Source organism: Macrotis lagotis, chromosome X (genome assembly GCF_037893015.1).
Source record: "Macrotis lagotis isolate mMagLag1 chromosome X, bilby.v1.9.chrom.fasta, whole genome shotgun sequence".
NCBI lineage: Eukaryota > Metazoa > Chordata > Mammalia > Peramelemorphia > Peramelidae > Macrotis > Macrotis lagotis.
The window spans coordinates 326,564,830-326,579,123 of record NC_133666.1 but is presented as its reverse complement, the minus strand read 5'-3'; the positions used below and the strand labels follow the sequence as shown (position 1 = coordinate 326,579,123).

At 34.1% G+C, this 14,294-nt stretch overlaps 1 protein-coding gene across 9 annotated transcripts in view; it reads left to right on the top strand.

The window, feature by feature from the left end:
- The window catches only part of FHOD3 (formin homology 2 domain containing 3), a 740,814-nt gene that overhangs the window by 456,698 nt on the left and 269,822 nt on the right, over positions 1 to 14,294 (top strand). For all 9 annotated transcript variants that reach the window (XM_074203815.1, XM_074203820.1, XM_074203819.1 and 6 more), the window contains one exon: positions 821 to 915. In XM_074203815.1, the coding sequence (XP_074059916.1) occupies positions 821 to 915 (95 nt within the window). The remainder of the gene's footprint in view (positions 1 to 820; positions 916 to 14,294) is intronic.

Here is a 14,294-nt window from a genome sequence, read left to right as displayed (position 1 = left end):
TTTGTATATACCAAGTATGGACACACACATATATGTATATATTATATATATTTTTATACTTCCTTATATGTAGATATATGTATATGGAGTTTCAAAGAGTTGTTGATTCTATCACAAACATTGACTCTGTTCAGTTGATCTTAAAACTCCTTTTGCTTGTCTTTGATGTCTCCTTTAATTCCTGGGCCTAATTTCATGCAGTCATAGAATGGAGAAATGAAAGGGATATTGTAGGGATTCCAGTCCACCTTTTTCCCTGTCCATAGTATCTTCCTCAAACTCCCTCCAGCCTCTACCTAATCATCTCCATTCATAATTTTAACTCCTTAAAGCAACTCTTTCCATTAGAGAGTGACTCTAATGATTCAGCAGCTGAGTTGAAGTTTTATTTTTGTAGCTTCCTATAGAACTCACTGGTTCTAATTTTACTTCTCAGGACCAAGCAGACTAAATCCAATCCCTTTATCATATGACACTCTTACAAGCATTTTTATCTTGGGTCCTGTAATTTTGCATTCTGGCTTTTACCTCAGACTTGCCCTAGACGGATGGATTCCCTCTAACTGATGCCAGGGAATATATCTCTCTTTTGCTGCAATCTGCTGCCTTTATTTTTGGCAGAGGTTCAGCCAATACCAAAAGCTCATTAATCAATCCTCTTTAAATCCTTCCTGGAATGTGTTGAATCTAAGTGCTCAAGGAATGAAAATTTCTTGATTAATATCATGATATTTGATGAATGTTTATTTGTGATATCCATAGATTAGAAATATTTTTACAAGAAACCATAATGCTTCCTTGTCTCTTTTCTTTTCCATAGCTTTGGGCCAGATTATGTTGTATGTAGACGGGATGAATGGAGTCATAAATCATAATGAAACCATTCAATGGCTGTATACTCTCATTGGTTCAAAGGTAAGAAAATACCAAGGTTATGTATTTTATGCAGTGTATAAGCCAAATATCTTTTTTTTTAATACCCAGAAAAGAAATCTTTTGTAATTTTGCCTTAGGCATGTCACAGTGCAAATGTGGGAAATTACCTTTTGGATTTTTAAAATGAATACTGAATAAATGAAATGATATGTTTTAAGAATTACTGGGTTTCAGAGTTTGTCAATCATCCCATTGAGTCTAACATCTCTCTGAATTTTAGCTCTGAACTTTAATCTTGGGGGCATTTATATTGATTCCTATTTCAAAAATTCATGTTTATAATGGGACTGCCTTAATATTTTAGTAATAAAGTTTGAAATTATCATTAATGACTATATTACTAAATTCTGGATTTGACTATGATAAGTATCCTTCTGTTTGGCTTAGAATCCATATGAATAATTGCCAACTTACCTTCTGATCTTATTATCTATAACTAGAGCCCTATTCTACTTCCTCTTTCTGGCATAGAAATGATCCTGGATTCTTAGAGTTTATGCCAACACAAAACAAACTCAAGGAGGTCCTCTAAAGGTAGAGTGATTTTGAGTCTGTCCCCTATGACCCAACTTAGCTAAGAGTCCCAAGAGGCCATTTAATCCAACTCATAAGCATAAAGCAATCTCTTCTATGACGTAGTAATAAAGAAACCAAATGGTCATTAACTGAAGACCTCTGGTGAAGAGGAATCCACTTCTCTCCCTGTACATTCCACTCTGTAATTGGACCCCTCTGTATATAAATCCTTCCTTACATCAACTGCACATTTGGTCTCTGCATCTTCACACATGGTTATTATTTCCGTCCTAAAGGTCTAAGGAAAATGAGTTGACTTCCTCTTCCATGTGTAAAAACCCTCCAGGTACCAAAAACAGATATAATTTCCCCCAGAGGTCTTCAGGCAAAATAACACTAACTCCTTCAACCATGTAAGGTCTTAAGGCTTCTCACCACTGTTTGGATGACTCCCAACTCAATTGTGTTCTTTCATTGAAGTCCTGTTCTTTAGGAACAGATAGGATGTTTACTTCACTGTAAATGTTATAACTATAAAATCAAGGATTCTAGAATTTTTAATTTTTGTCTGTCTGCAAATTGTATGTGCTGTCACTTAAGTGTTGAATACAGATTTTTGTCTGATAGAACCCAGGATCTAGAATTAAGAATAATTTTATTTTATTTTATTTAAGATTATGATGAAATAAAATCTTATTTTTTAGTACTTACTATGTTCTTCCCTAAATGGCAAACCTATGGATGATTCAACATAGTTGTTCAGATGTGGCTTTCTATCATCATTTTCTGCCAATTCAAGGAAGTCTATTTTCTTTTTGTTAATTTTTAATTTATTTTAATAATAGTATTTTATGATTTTCTAATTACATATAAAGCTATTTACATATATTTTTGTTAAGATTTTGAGTTCCAATTTCTCCCTCTCTCTCTCCCCAAGACAGCAATTAATCTGATATAGGTTATATATGCACAATCATGTTAAAAATATTTCTATATTATTCATGATATGAAAGAATAATCAAGACAAAAGGGAAAAACCATGGGAAATTAAAAACAAAAAATAATTTTAAAAATTAAAATAGTATGTATGCTTTGATCTGTATTCAGATTCCATGGTTCTTTCTCTGGATGTGAATGGCATTTTCCATCACAAGTCTTTTAGAATTATCTTGGATCATTGTATTGCTTAGAAGAGTTAAATCTATCATGGTTAATTATCACATAATGTTGCTGTTACTATGTCCAATGTTCTCCTGGTTCTGCTTACTTTACTCAACATCAAAGTAAGTGATTCCAGGTTTTTCTGAAATCCACCTGCTCATCATTTCTTTTTTATATAAATATTTTATTTGTTTTCCAAATAATACAATAGTATTTTCTACTTATCATTTTTGTAAGGTTTTGAATTTTACAATTTTCCCCCATCCTACCCTAATTCTACTCCCTACAGAAGGCAGTCTCATATCTTTACATTGTTCCCATTTACATTGATCAAAATTGAATGTTTTGAGAGAAAAATCATATCCATGAGGAAAAAATAAAATATTAGAAATAGCAAAATTATGTAGTACATAAGACAACTTTTTTTTTTAGATTTTTGCAAGTCAGTGGGCTTAAGTGGCTTGCTTAAGGCCACACAGCTAGGTAATTATTAAATGTCTGAGGCTGGATTTGAACTCAGGTACTCCTGACTCCAGGGCCTATCCACTGCACCACCTAGCTACCCCTTATAAGACAGCTGTTTAAAAAAAAATTGAAGGTCTTTGATCTTTATTTAAACTCTCAAGTTCTTTCTCTGGATACAAATGTTATTTCCCATTGCAGATACCCTAAAATTTTCCCTGATTATTGCACTGATAAAATGAGCAAATCCATTAAGGTTGATCATCACCCCATGCTGCTGTTAGGGTGTACAGTCTTCCGGTTCTGCTCATTTCGCTCAGCATAAGTTCATGCAAGAACTTCCAGGCTTCTTTGAAATCCCATCCCTCCTGGTTTCTGATAGAACAACAGATTTCCATAACGTGCATATACCACAATTTGTTCAGCCATTCCCTAGTTGATGGACATTCACTCAGTTTCCAATTCTTTGCTGCCACAAACAGCTGCTCATCATTTTTTATAGCAATAGAATTCTATCATTTATATACCACAACTGGTTCAGTCATTCCCCAGTTGATAGGCATTCCCTCAAATTTGCCACCACAAAAAGTTACTATAAATATTTTTATACATATGAGTTTTCTCCCCCCTTCTTTTGATCTCTTTGGGATACAGGCCTAGTAATGGTATTGCTTTCCAGAATGGTTAGATTAGTTCACAAGTTCACGAAGTATGCCAGTATTTCCACTTCCTCGCCAATATTTATCATTTAAGGAAGTCCCTTTTCAAGAAACATTATACCAATTGAAAAGTGTCACCAAAAAGCCTGGGTATAGAAAAGAAGTATGACCTTGAGGAAATTCCTCAGCCAATGTGAACTTCATTTTCCTCTTCTATTAAAATAAGGGAGTTGGATAAGAACAATTCTGATTGCCTTTCTGGATTTAAATGTTATTTGTTTTCATGATTTCAGGTAAGTTATTGAATTCAAAAAGTGCTTTGTTAGAAATAATACCTGGTTGAAGGGAATTCTTCTAACTTAGCTTTTTCTGATTCTTTGTAATATCAACTTAAAAAATTATCCATAAAACTATTAACTAGGAAGTATAGAGAGAAGAATGATTTATGTTGCCAATATTAAAGAGAGTTTACTGTCACTCTATTTGGAGTAGAAGCTATGAGAAGAATAGCAGATAGTGAGAATACATGAGAGAATTAAATGAAATAAACAACAGATTTAGATAGGAATCAATTGAATTGTCAGCCAGCCAGGTGAGTCAGTCAGGGTCATGTGAGGCAACTGTGACTTAGAGCAATATTGAAGAGGTAACTGAATAAATGATCATACTCTTCAATTTGATAAGTGTGTGAATTGCATATTTTTGTTTCAGATTTACATTCAATATCTTACACTGTTGATAGTTCAATGGATAGAGTTCTGGGCTTAGAATCAGGAAGTCTCATCTTACTAGTTATATGACCCTGAGCAAGTCACTGTTTATCTCAGCTTCCTTATCTGTAAAATGAGCTGGAGAAGAAATAGCAAACTGCTCTAATATCTTTGCCAAGAAAGCCCCAAAAGAGTCAGACATAACTGAAACAATGGAATAACAACAAGGTAAATGAAGTTTGAGTATGACTAAAGTTGTAAATCAAAGGCACTGAAATGATGGTGATATCTTCTATGGTACAGGAAGGAGATATGAATCTGGAGCAGAAAAGATTATTCTCTTTTGAGCATGTTGAGTTTAAAATGTCTATGAAAGATCAAGGTAGAGTTTTATATTAGTCAGTTGATCAGTGCAGAACTAGGTTTCAGAATCAAGAGTTTCTGACTAGATATTGGGAGTGCTCTACATAAGGATGATAATTTAAGCCCTAGTTGAGAAATGGTGGGAAGAGAGCTTAGGATAGTGTCTTAGAAGATAACCAATATGTCCATTAATGAAGTATGACATGGATGAAGTACAGCAAAGGAGGCTGGAGTAATAAAATAGGTTGGAAAGCCAAGAGAGCTGACAGAGAAGAATGTTGGTTAATATATCAAAAGCTAGATGGAGGTCAAGAAGGATGGGACCTGAAAAAGACCATCAGATTTAGCCATTAAGAATTTTTTGCTAACTTTTTATAGAACAAGTTAGAAGTCAAATTGCATCTATAGAACAAGTTAGAAGTCAGATTGCAAGAAACTGAGAAAGAGTTAAGAACTGAAGAAGTAAAGATGCAAATTTAGGTTTTATGTAAGGAGGACTAAGGTGGGAAGAGAAGGAGTATCCTAACAATTAGAACTATCCAAAAGTAGAATTAATGGACTTGCTTAGGAGAGAATAGTTTCCACCTCACAGGAGATCTTTAATCAAAGGCTAGAAGACTACTCATTGGCAATATTAAAGAGAAGAACAAGTTGGACTAGATGGTGTCTGGTTTCTTTTATAATTCTGAAGTACTTTGATTTTATAATCTCTAAGGTCATCATAGTCACCTATAAATATATATGTATATATATGAATATATTTTAGCATCATAGATTTTAAAGAATTATTACTTAAAGAAATGATCAAAGATTATTTTATTCAACTTTTAATAGAAAAAATAAATTCCTTTATTTTCTCTGAGAACATGGATACTGTACTGATTTTTTTTAATCCACTGTGTTTTTGCAAAATTGCTGTCTATATAAACTGTCCAAACTATATACAGAAGCTATGACTAATATTTGTTACTACCCAGTATAGGCAGGCTAATTAGACTAGAGAATTCTCTGAATTTCAGTATGAATAAAATACAATGAAGTCAATTTGTACGATTTTATACTTTTGTGTATCTTCTAATCTTTCCTGTAAGTACATGTTCATTCAAACGGTTCTCATCCCAGGTTGGTATTTCTGGATTTTTTTTATTCATTTCCTCAGGCTTTGTTGATGGTATGGGGCATCCTTTTGAGCAAAGTAGAGAATATGTGTGTTTTGGAAGAGATGAGAAGAGAAAGAATGTAGACCTTACATATACATATATGTGTGTATGTGTGTATTTCTCTTTTCATTTATGTGTAAATTAGCCTCTGTTCCCTTCTGGGATCTCTGACTTTTATGTATATGAGAGGTGGAGAAAGGTTACTAGAGGGGAGAAGGAGTAAAACTTTAGAAGCTGGGGGAAAGACAAATTGGGGTGTGTGTGTGTGTGTGTGTGTGTGTGTGTGTGTGTGTGTGTGTGTGTGTGTGTTTTATTGAATATGTGTTTCCTAGCCCCTCTTCTACTACATTTAATTTAGTTCAACAAAAACAAAGTACAAATAAAACACTTTTCCTGCCTTTATGGCACTTAACCTTCTTATTATCCAGTATCACTACTTGTTAGAAATTACAAATTTGGAGGCATACTAAACTAAGTTTTTAAAGGCAACTAGTAACTTGTATTTCAGGTGCTTTAAAAAATGCTAAATTTTATGATTGGGCAGCTTGGTGGCACAGTGTAGGGTAGCTAGGTGGCATAGTGGATAGAGCACCATCCCCAAAGTCAGGAGTACCTGAGTTCAAATCCAGTCTCAAACACTTAATTATTACTTAGCTGTGTGACCTTGGGCAAGTCACTTAACCCCATTGCCTTGCAAAACTAAAAAAAGGGAAAAAATTTATGATTAAAAATCAGAGAAAAATGAAAATTGATAATTGTGCTATAGAGTTGGAAGAGATTTCTTGAAATCTTTTCTGTCATTAATAGGTTTTCAGAAGCCTTAAAATCATTCTTGATTTTAGTTGTTCTTAAAGTCTTATGGTTCATGCCATGCCAGACTTTTCATTATTCTTCAATTCCAGGGTCCTCCAATCATTTTTCATATGTCTTTTAGTCATCTTGACTCATCAGAAAACTTCCTGTGCAGCCACATGGATTTCTTTAAGCAGCTTCTTTTTTCTTTTTCTTAAAATTCACTCAAATAAAAACATAGTGGAGGTAAAATTAAATGTCACTTTATGGCTTTAGTCCAAAAAATAGCTCACCTCATGACAACTATAAATATGTGTAGGGCAATTTGGAATGAATGTATACATTCATTTTACTTCATTCAGGATGCAAACTATTAAATAGCTTCAATATGAACTGTTTTATTTTCAAGATTTCTGTTGGTAGTTGGAGGAAGAAAAAGGAAGGTGCTTAGTACATTCTAAATACAAGGGATTTCATAGTGTTCTGACTTAAGTAAAACTATTGACTTTTTGGCACATATTACCAATGTATACAGATATTTTCTTAAAGAAAACACCTGCCTCTTATGAAAATATTCAAACACTGTCATGAAATCACTTAAAAGCTGTTCAAAGCTCATACATATTCATTTTTTTTTTCAATGAGCACTCTTGAATGCTTAGATGGACAATACTCAAGGCAAAATGACCATTCAAAGGAAAAAGCGCAAGACAAAAATCCCCTTCCTGAAAAAGGTTAAATTTTTATTGAGTCAAGATATATACACTGGTTAAACGCTTAAGTGGCTAAGGCAGCAAGCCACTTCTAAGACCCAAACAATGAAGTTCATGCATCTCTTACATATAAATAGTTATTTGTCCATTACCCTCTCTCTCTCTCCCCTTCCTGCTGTCCCCACTGTTAGGCAGCTTTGGGCCCCAGTTTTAAAATGTATACATTAAGGGTCTAACCACCACTCTCTCTTAAGTGATGCTGCCACCTAGTGACCATGAGGAAAATAGGACCCAGCTCAAGAGAGGAACTAAATCAAGTTTTCAGCGTGGTGGAGGGATCCCTAGGACTCCCTGAAACCTTTAAAGGGGGAACAAAACTGGAGATCTAAGCTGTCTTCTTAGAAATACTAATATTTGTTAGTTCCTAATATAGTGATTATCAATATAGATTTATTTAACTGATGTAAACAAAAGCTCTGGGGACTGGGGAGGTCTTCCATAAATTTTAAGAGTGTTAAAAGGGTTCCTGAGACTAAGAAGTGTAAGAAGTGATGATCTGAAAGTTAAGATAAGAGAGTAAATCAAAGCAAAGACTGACAATCAGAAAGCAGAAAGAGAATGGCTACCTGAGACAACAAGATGAGACTGTTGGTCAGAGGCCAGAGAGGGAATGAGGAATTGGGTACTTAATGGGACATGGAGGCAGCTATAAGGTACAGGTGAGGCCAGCTATAAAGTACAAGTGAGGCAGCTATAAAGGTACAAGAAACAAGAAGAGGGTTATCAAGGTGACTTCTTATACAGATGACCTCTTACATGGTTGGCATGATCCATTTTAAGGGTTGCAAGTAACAATAGTGGCATATTTTAAAAAGCTAACTAGAAGATCAACTTGGTTAGAATAAAGCATTTAAGTGATGAGATTAAATTAAATTTTGACATATGAACAACATATGCTAGGAAGAAGAGAAGGAAAAATGAAAATGACTATAATGGGGTAGTGAAAAGGCTATAATGATTATATTAATTGGTACATGTTGAAGCATAATGAGATATAAGATTTGTTTAGTCAATTAGTCAAGTCCAACTCTGTGTGACCCCATTTGAGATTTTCTTGGCAAAGATACTGGAGTGGTTTGTCATTTCCTTCTCCAGATCATTTTACAGATGAGGTAACTGAGATAAATAGGGTTAAGTGACTTGTCCAAGGTCATACACTAGTAAGTGTCTGAGGACAGAGTTGAACTCAAGTCTTTCTGACTTTAGGTCTGGCACTCATCTATTGTGTCGCCTAACTGCTCCTTGATGCCAGATTGGATAGTCTTAAATGTCAGACTAAAGAGTTTTGATTTGAAATGATAAAAGATGGAGCTGACATAGCATCTGGACAGAACTATAACTATAGTAGGATGGGATTAGAAAGGGTTAATAGCATTTGTCTTCAATGTAGAAACAAACTTTAGGACTTAAATGGTAGAGATAATTATCTAAAACAGGTTTTAGTAAAAGTTTTCCCTACGCTAAGTAAAACCTCCCTGATAACAACCTTGAGATGGTTCCACAGAGTCATCATATCCCTTCTTTAGTCATTGCTTGCTTTTAATCTTCCCCCAATAAGGGCATGTTTATGGCAATTATTCTAGGAGTGTTTGTGATGCTTGTCCTAGGTGGAGAGATTCCTGGTTTGAGTTCTGCTTTTGGGAGTTCTTTCAGAGTGTAAGACCAACCTAGATCTACCTGTGGCCTAACAAACATGCTTCCTTAACAAGCACACACACACACACACACACACACACACACACACACACACACACACACACACACACAGAGTCTAGGAGAACAGGAAGGAGAATTTCAAATCCTCATATGACCCAGAGACATTGCATGTCTCCAGATAGAGCACATCCTCTGGTCTTACATTTGAATTCAGATTTTCTATACTGAAAGTGGCCAACATTCTGCTGTAACAACTTTGCCCAAGGACAACAGAGAACTAGTCTGAGCTTTTCCAGATACTTTGGAAAGGGAATTCCTAACCAGACTTACTCTAGTTGAGTCTATGTGTCTCCATGTTCTCCTGGTTCCCAGAACATGGAATGATGGTATGAATGTTCTTTTTCTCTTTAAATCCACAAATCCATATCCCTGTTCTTAGAGCTTAGAATTTATGCTTAAAGTTGCATTAAGTATTCCCTAATCACAGAACTTCACCCTCCTTGACCATTCCCCGCCCCCATTTCACTGTATAATTAATGATGGTGATTTTTCCCTTGTTTCTTAATGGAAGCTGCTGCAGGGTTTCCTCAAGAGATTTGAAATGCCTTTTTGGCTTTATTTGCAATGAAAAATGAAAATTAATCCATTTTCAAACTGATGCTGGGTGACCTCAGAAGACTGAATGGAATACTCAGCCTAGGGTGATTTAGTGAGATTGATTAAAGATTTATATCTTGCATGCTGTTTTAATTTTTCCAAGTTTGTCTTTGACTATTCTGCATTATTACCTCTGCTTCTGTGAGACTGCATTAATAGTCATTTGATAGTCACCTTTGATGACTCCAGATGGAATCAGGAAAACTGATAGATTTTTTTGCAATAGATGAATGATTATAGAATTGACATTGACACAGTCAGAGCTATCCTGGTTAAGTAGGTGCTTCATCATAAATGATTTAACTGTAGTTAGTATAATGGTATGAAACAAATATTTTTATTTTTAAAGTGACAACAGTTTAGTTAAAAAAATTATATCTGACCCTAGGCAAAATCATTTACCCTTGATTGCCTCAAAAAAAAAAGAGTAAGTATATGTCCAATCATGACATTGTAGGATAAGAAAGAAGAAGGATAGGGTACAGGGAGAAATAGGGGAATTAAAAGGTAGACAAGGGAAAACAGGCAGAAGAAATAGTCTGGAATTAGTGAAAAGGAAAAGGAAAAATAAAAGAGGGGAAGAGAGAAAAAGAAAACAGAGAAGAGGATAAAAAGATAAAGATAAGGAGGAAGAAGAAAAGAAAAGAGAAAAAAGAAAAATAGAAGGGAAAGAGGCATATGAGAAGATAAAATTCCCCCTTGCTTGAGTCTTCCCCAATAGATATGTCACAGTACATATATTATATGTTATATGTATAATCATTATTATTACATATTAAATGTATATACTCATATATTTTCTTGGTTCTACTTAATTTTACAAGAATTCTTATAGATTTTTGTGTGCTTCTCTGTATTCATCACATACATCATTTCTTATTAGCATTGTAATATACACGTACCATAAGTTGTGTATCCATTCCCCAAATGAAGGGTTATCAGTTTCCAATTCTTTACTGTCACAAAAAGCATTGCTATGAATATATAGGCATTTAAGGGGACTTTCTACTTATAGATAACTTCTTTGGGAGATAGACCCAGAAATGGAGTCTTTGGATCTAAGATATGGATATTTTAGTCTTTATTTGGATAGCTCCAATTTGCTTTCAAAAAATGGTTGCACCATTTCATAGCTCCACCAATAGTGTATTAGTTTTCCTCTCCTCCCAACCCCTTTATCATTGAGTATTGCCATTTTTTTCTCAATCCACCAATTTGCAGGGTAGAGGATGAAACTTCAGGATTGTTTGATTGAATTTCCTTCATTATTAATCATTTGGAATATTCTTTCATGTGGTTGTGAACACTTTGCAGTTCTTTTGTAAACTGTGCACATCTTTTGACACAGCTATTGGGGGATGGGTATTAGTCTTTAAATATGTGTATATGTATATACACACACACACATATACACACATGTGTGTGTGTGTATGTGTGTGTATGTTGTTATGTTGTTTATGTACCTTGGTTGCCAAACCCTTTTCAGAGAAATTTGACACAAAGTTTTTTTGCTTTCTTATTGTAAGTTTTGTCTGTGTCTTTCAGTTTCATTTAATCAAACTTATCTGTTTTATATTTTGTGATTATGTATAATCCTTGTTTGACTAAGAATACTCATAATTGGGGCAGCTAGGTGATACAGTGGAGAGAGCACGGGCCCTGGAGTCAGGAGTATCTGAGTTCAAATCCGGCTTCAGGCGCTTAATAATTACCTAGCTTTGTGGCCTTGGGCAAGCCACTTAACCCCATTTCCTTGCCCCCCCCAAAAGAATACTCATAATTGTGAAAGATATATAATCCACTTTACTTTTAATTTCTTATAATATAATCATTAATATTAAGGTCACATATCCATTTAGAATGTATCATGAAATACAGAATACCCTCTAAGTCTAATTTCTGGTACCCTCTTTTCCCGTTTTCCCATTATTTTATTGTTTTTTAATCAACTAAAGCGTTTTTTCTCTCTAGGTATTTCATATTTTCTACTTTCTTAAACACTGGACAATTGAGTTAGACCGTTTTTTGATTCTCCCTTGCCTAGTCTGCTCCACTGATTTTTCTCTATATTTTTTAACTTATACTGGATGGTTTTGTTGACTGTTGCTTAATAATATAGTTTGTGACCTAGAAGTGCTGTTTCTCTCCATCCCTACTTTTTCATAGTTTCCCTTGATATTCTAGATATTTTGTATTTCCAAATGAAACTTTTTATTATTATTATATAAAGTTATTCAATAATTTTGAAAATTTGATTAGTATAGCATTAAAAGTATAAATTAGCTTTTTAAATAAAATCATTTTTTATTATGTAGACACAACCTAGCCATGACCAACAGATATTCCTTCGACTCTTTAAGTTATTCCTTTAAGTACTTTGGAGAACACTGTATAATTGAATCTATAAAAATCTTTTGGGTTTTTTTGCATTTTCAGTTATCTAATGATTTTGTCATTATTGGAATAAAACTTTCCTATTTTTGCTTCTTTGGTTTTATTGTTATATAGAAATACTCTTGATTTTTGAAGATTTACTTTATAGCTACAACTTTGCTAAAACTATTAATTGATTGATTAATATCTTTGCTAATTCCCTTGGATTTGATAATTATGCTATCAAATAGGAATATTTTATCTGCTCTTTACCTGTCTTTATACTTTTAATATCTTTCTCTTGTCTTATGACTGTTGCTAGAATTTTCAGTACATCCAGTGAGCATCTTTGCTTCTCTCTCATATTTATTAGGAAAGGTTCTGGGGTATTTCCATTGCATATAATGATTGCTTTTGGTTTTAGATAGATGCCTTTTTTCCACTTGTTATTTTATTTTATTTTTCCAATTACATGTTATGAAAGTTTTTCAAAATTCATCCACATGCATATACATATTTTAAGTTACATAATTTCCTTCCATTCTTCCTTCCCACCCCTCCCCTCAGTGATGAACACTCAGGTGAATATTGTACATACACATTTGTGTTTAACCTGTTTACAGATTAATTATTTTTGGTATGGGGAGTTAGGCTTAAGAGAAAAGAAATAAAATCATGAGATAGGAAAGAAATGCAAATGAGATATTTTTTAAAAATGAATGTAGTGTTCATTCAGATTGTGTAGGACTTTTTGTTTGTTTTGTTTTGGTTTTCTTCCTCTGGATGGGAATAGCAATGTCCATATGCAGTCTCCTAGGGTTGTCTTAGCTCTGATAGATGCCTTTTATGATGTTAAAAAAATTCCCTTCTATGCTTATAGGTTTTAAGATTTTTAACATAAAATAATGCTGTACTTATTCCAAGGCTTTTTTGCATTAATTGTAATGGTTATTGGTTTTAGAAATTTTGGTTTTTAATTTGATTATGTTGATTATTCTCCTAATATCCAATTTTATTTTGTCTCTATTAAGTATGCCCCAGCTAGCTATCATTATATTAAAGACAAAGTAAACATATAGAAAAAAGAATGGTAAATACATTCCTCTCTTTCCTTCACTATGCATAAAGGAAAACACTTAAATGTCTTATAAGAGAGTTCAAGGGGGAAAAAGAAACATAGGATTACTACTTTGTTGTTTTTCAGATGACTCTTTGATATCCCATTTGGGATTTTCTTGGCAAAGAAACTGGAGTGGTTTGCCATTTCCTTCTTTAGTTCATTTTAACAGATGAGGAAACTGAGGTAAACAGGGCCCAGAGTCATAGAGCTAGTAAGTGTCTTAGGTCATATTTGGATTTAGGAACAAGGGTCTTCCCTAGCTCTCAGTCTTGTACTCAATCATTTTGCCAATTACCAACTTAGAATCAATAGTACATGTATGTGGGGGTGGGATAGAGTTTGTCAGTACCAATACCTTCTTTTGTGGTATAAATCATGCCTAATTGATCTATGCATCAGGAGTCTGGAGTCTTTTCCTTTTGTGGTAATTACCACAATTTACAACAATGCATCCATTAAGTTCACTTCTGGTTCCATTCTTAACTCATCTAACTTCCTTCACCTAGCAGTTAACTCACCCTGGAAATACCTTCATTCTGAGGTAACCTGCTCTGATTGTGAGTCCCTGGCCTTTACCACCATTCATTTCACTCCCAGTTCCATTCATAACTCTCAGGATTTTTCCACTTCCCACCCAACATTCTTCTCATCCTGGAGATGCCTCTTCTTTAATTGGTGAGTCTTTCACCTCCTGGACTACCATTTTGAGATTTGTAGACCAAGGTCACTTTACTCCTAACTCCACACGTTAATCTCTTTCCATCTCTTTTTTATGAGTTCTTTTCCCTTTAGAATTTAAGCTCCTTGATTTTAAGGATTAACTATTTTAAGGGGCTGTATTTGTATTCCTAGTAGCTAGCACTTAATAAAAATGTTAAAAAAAAATGCTTTTAACTATCTATCTGCAGCTTCCCTTCCTGACCCCCAAACTTCTGCTCATGTTATCAAGGTCTGGA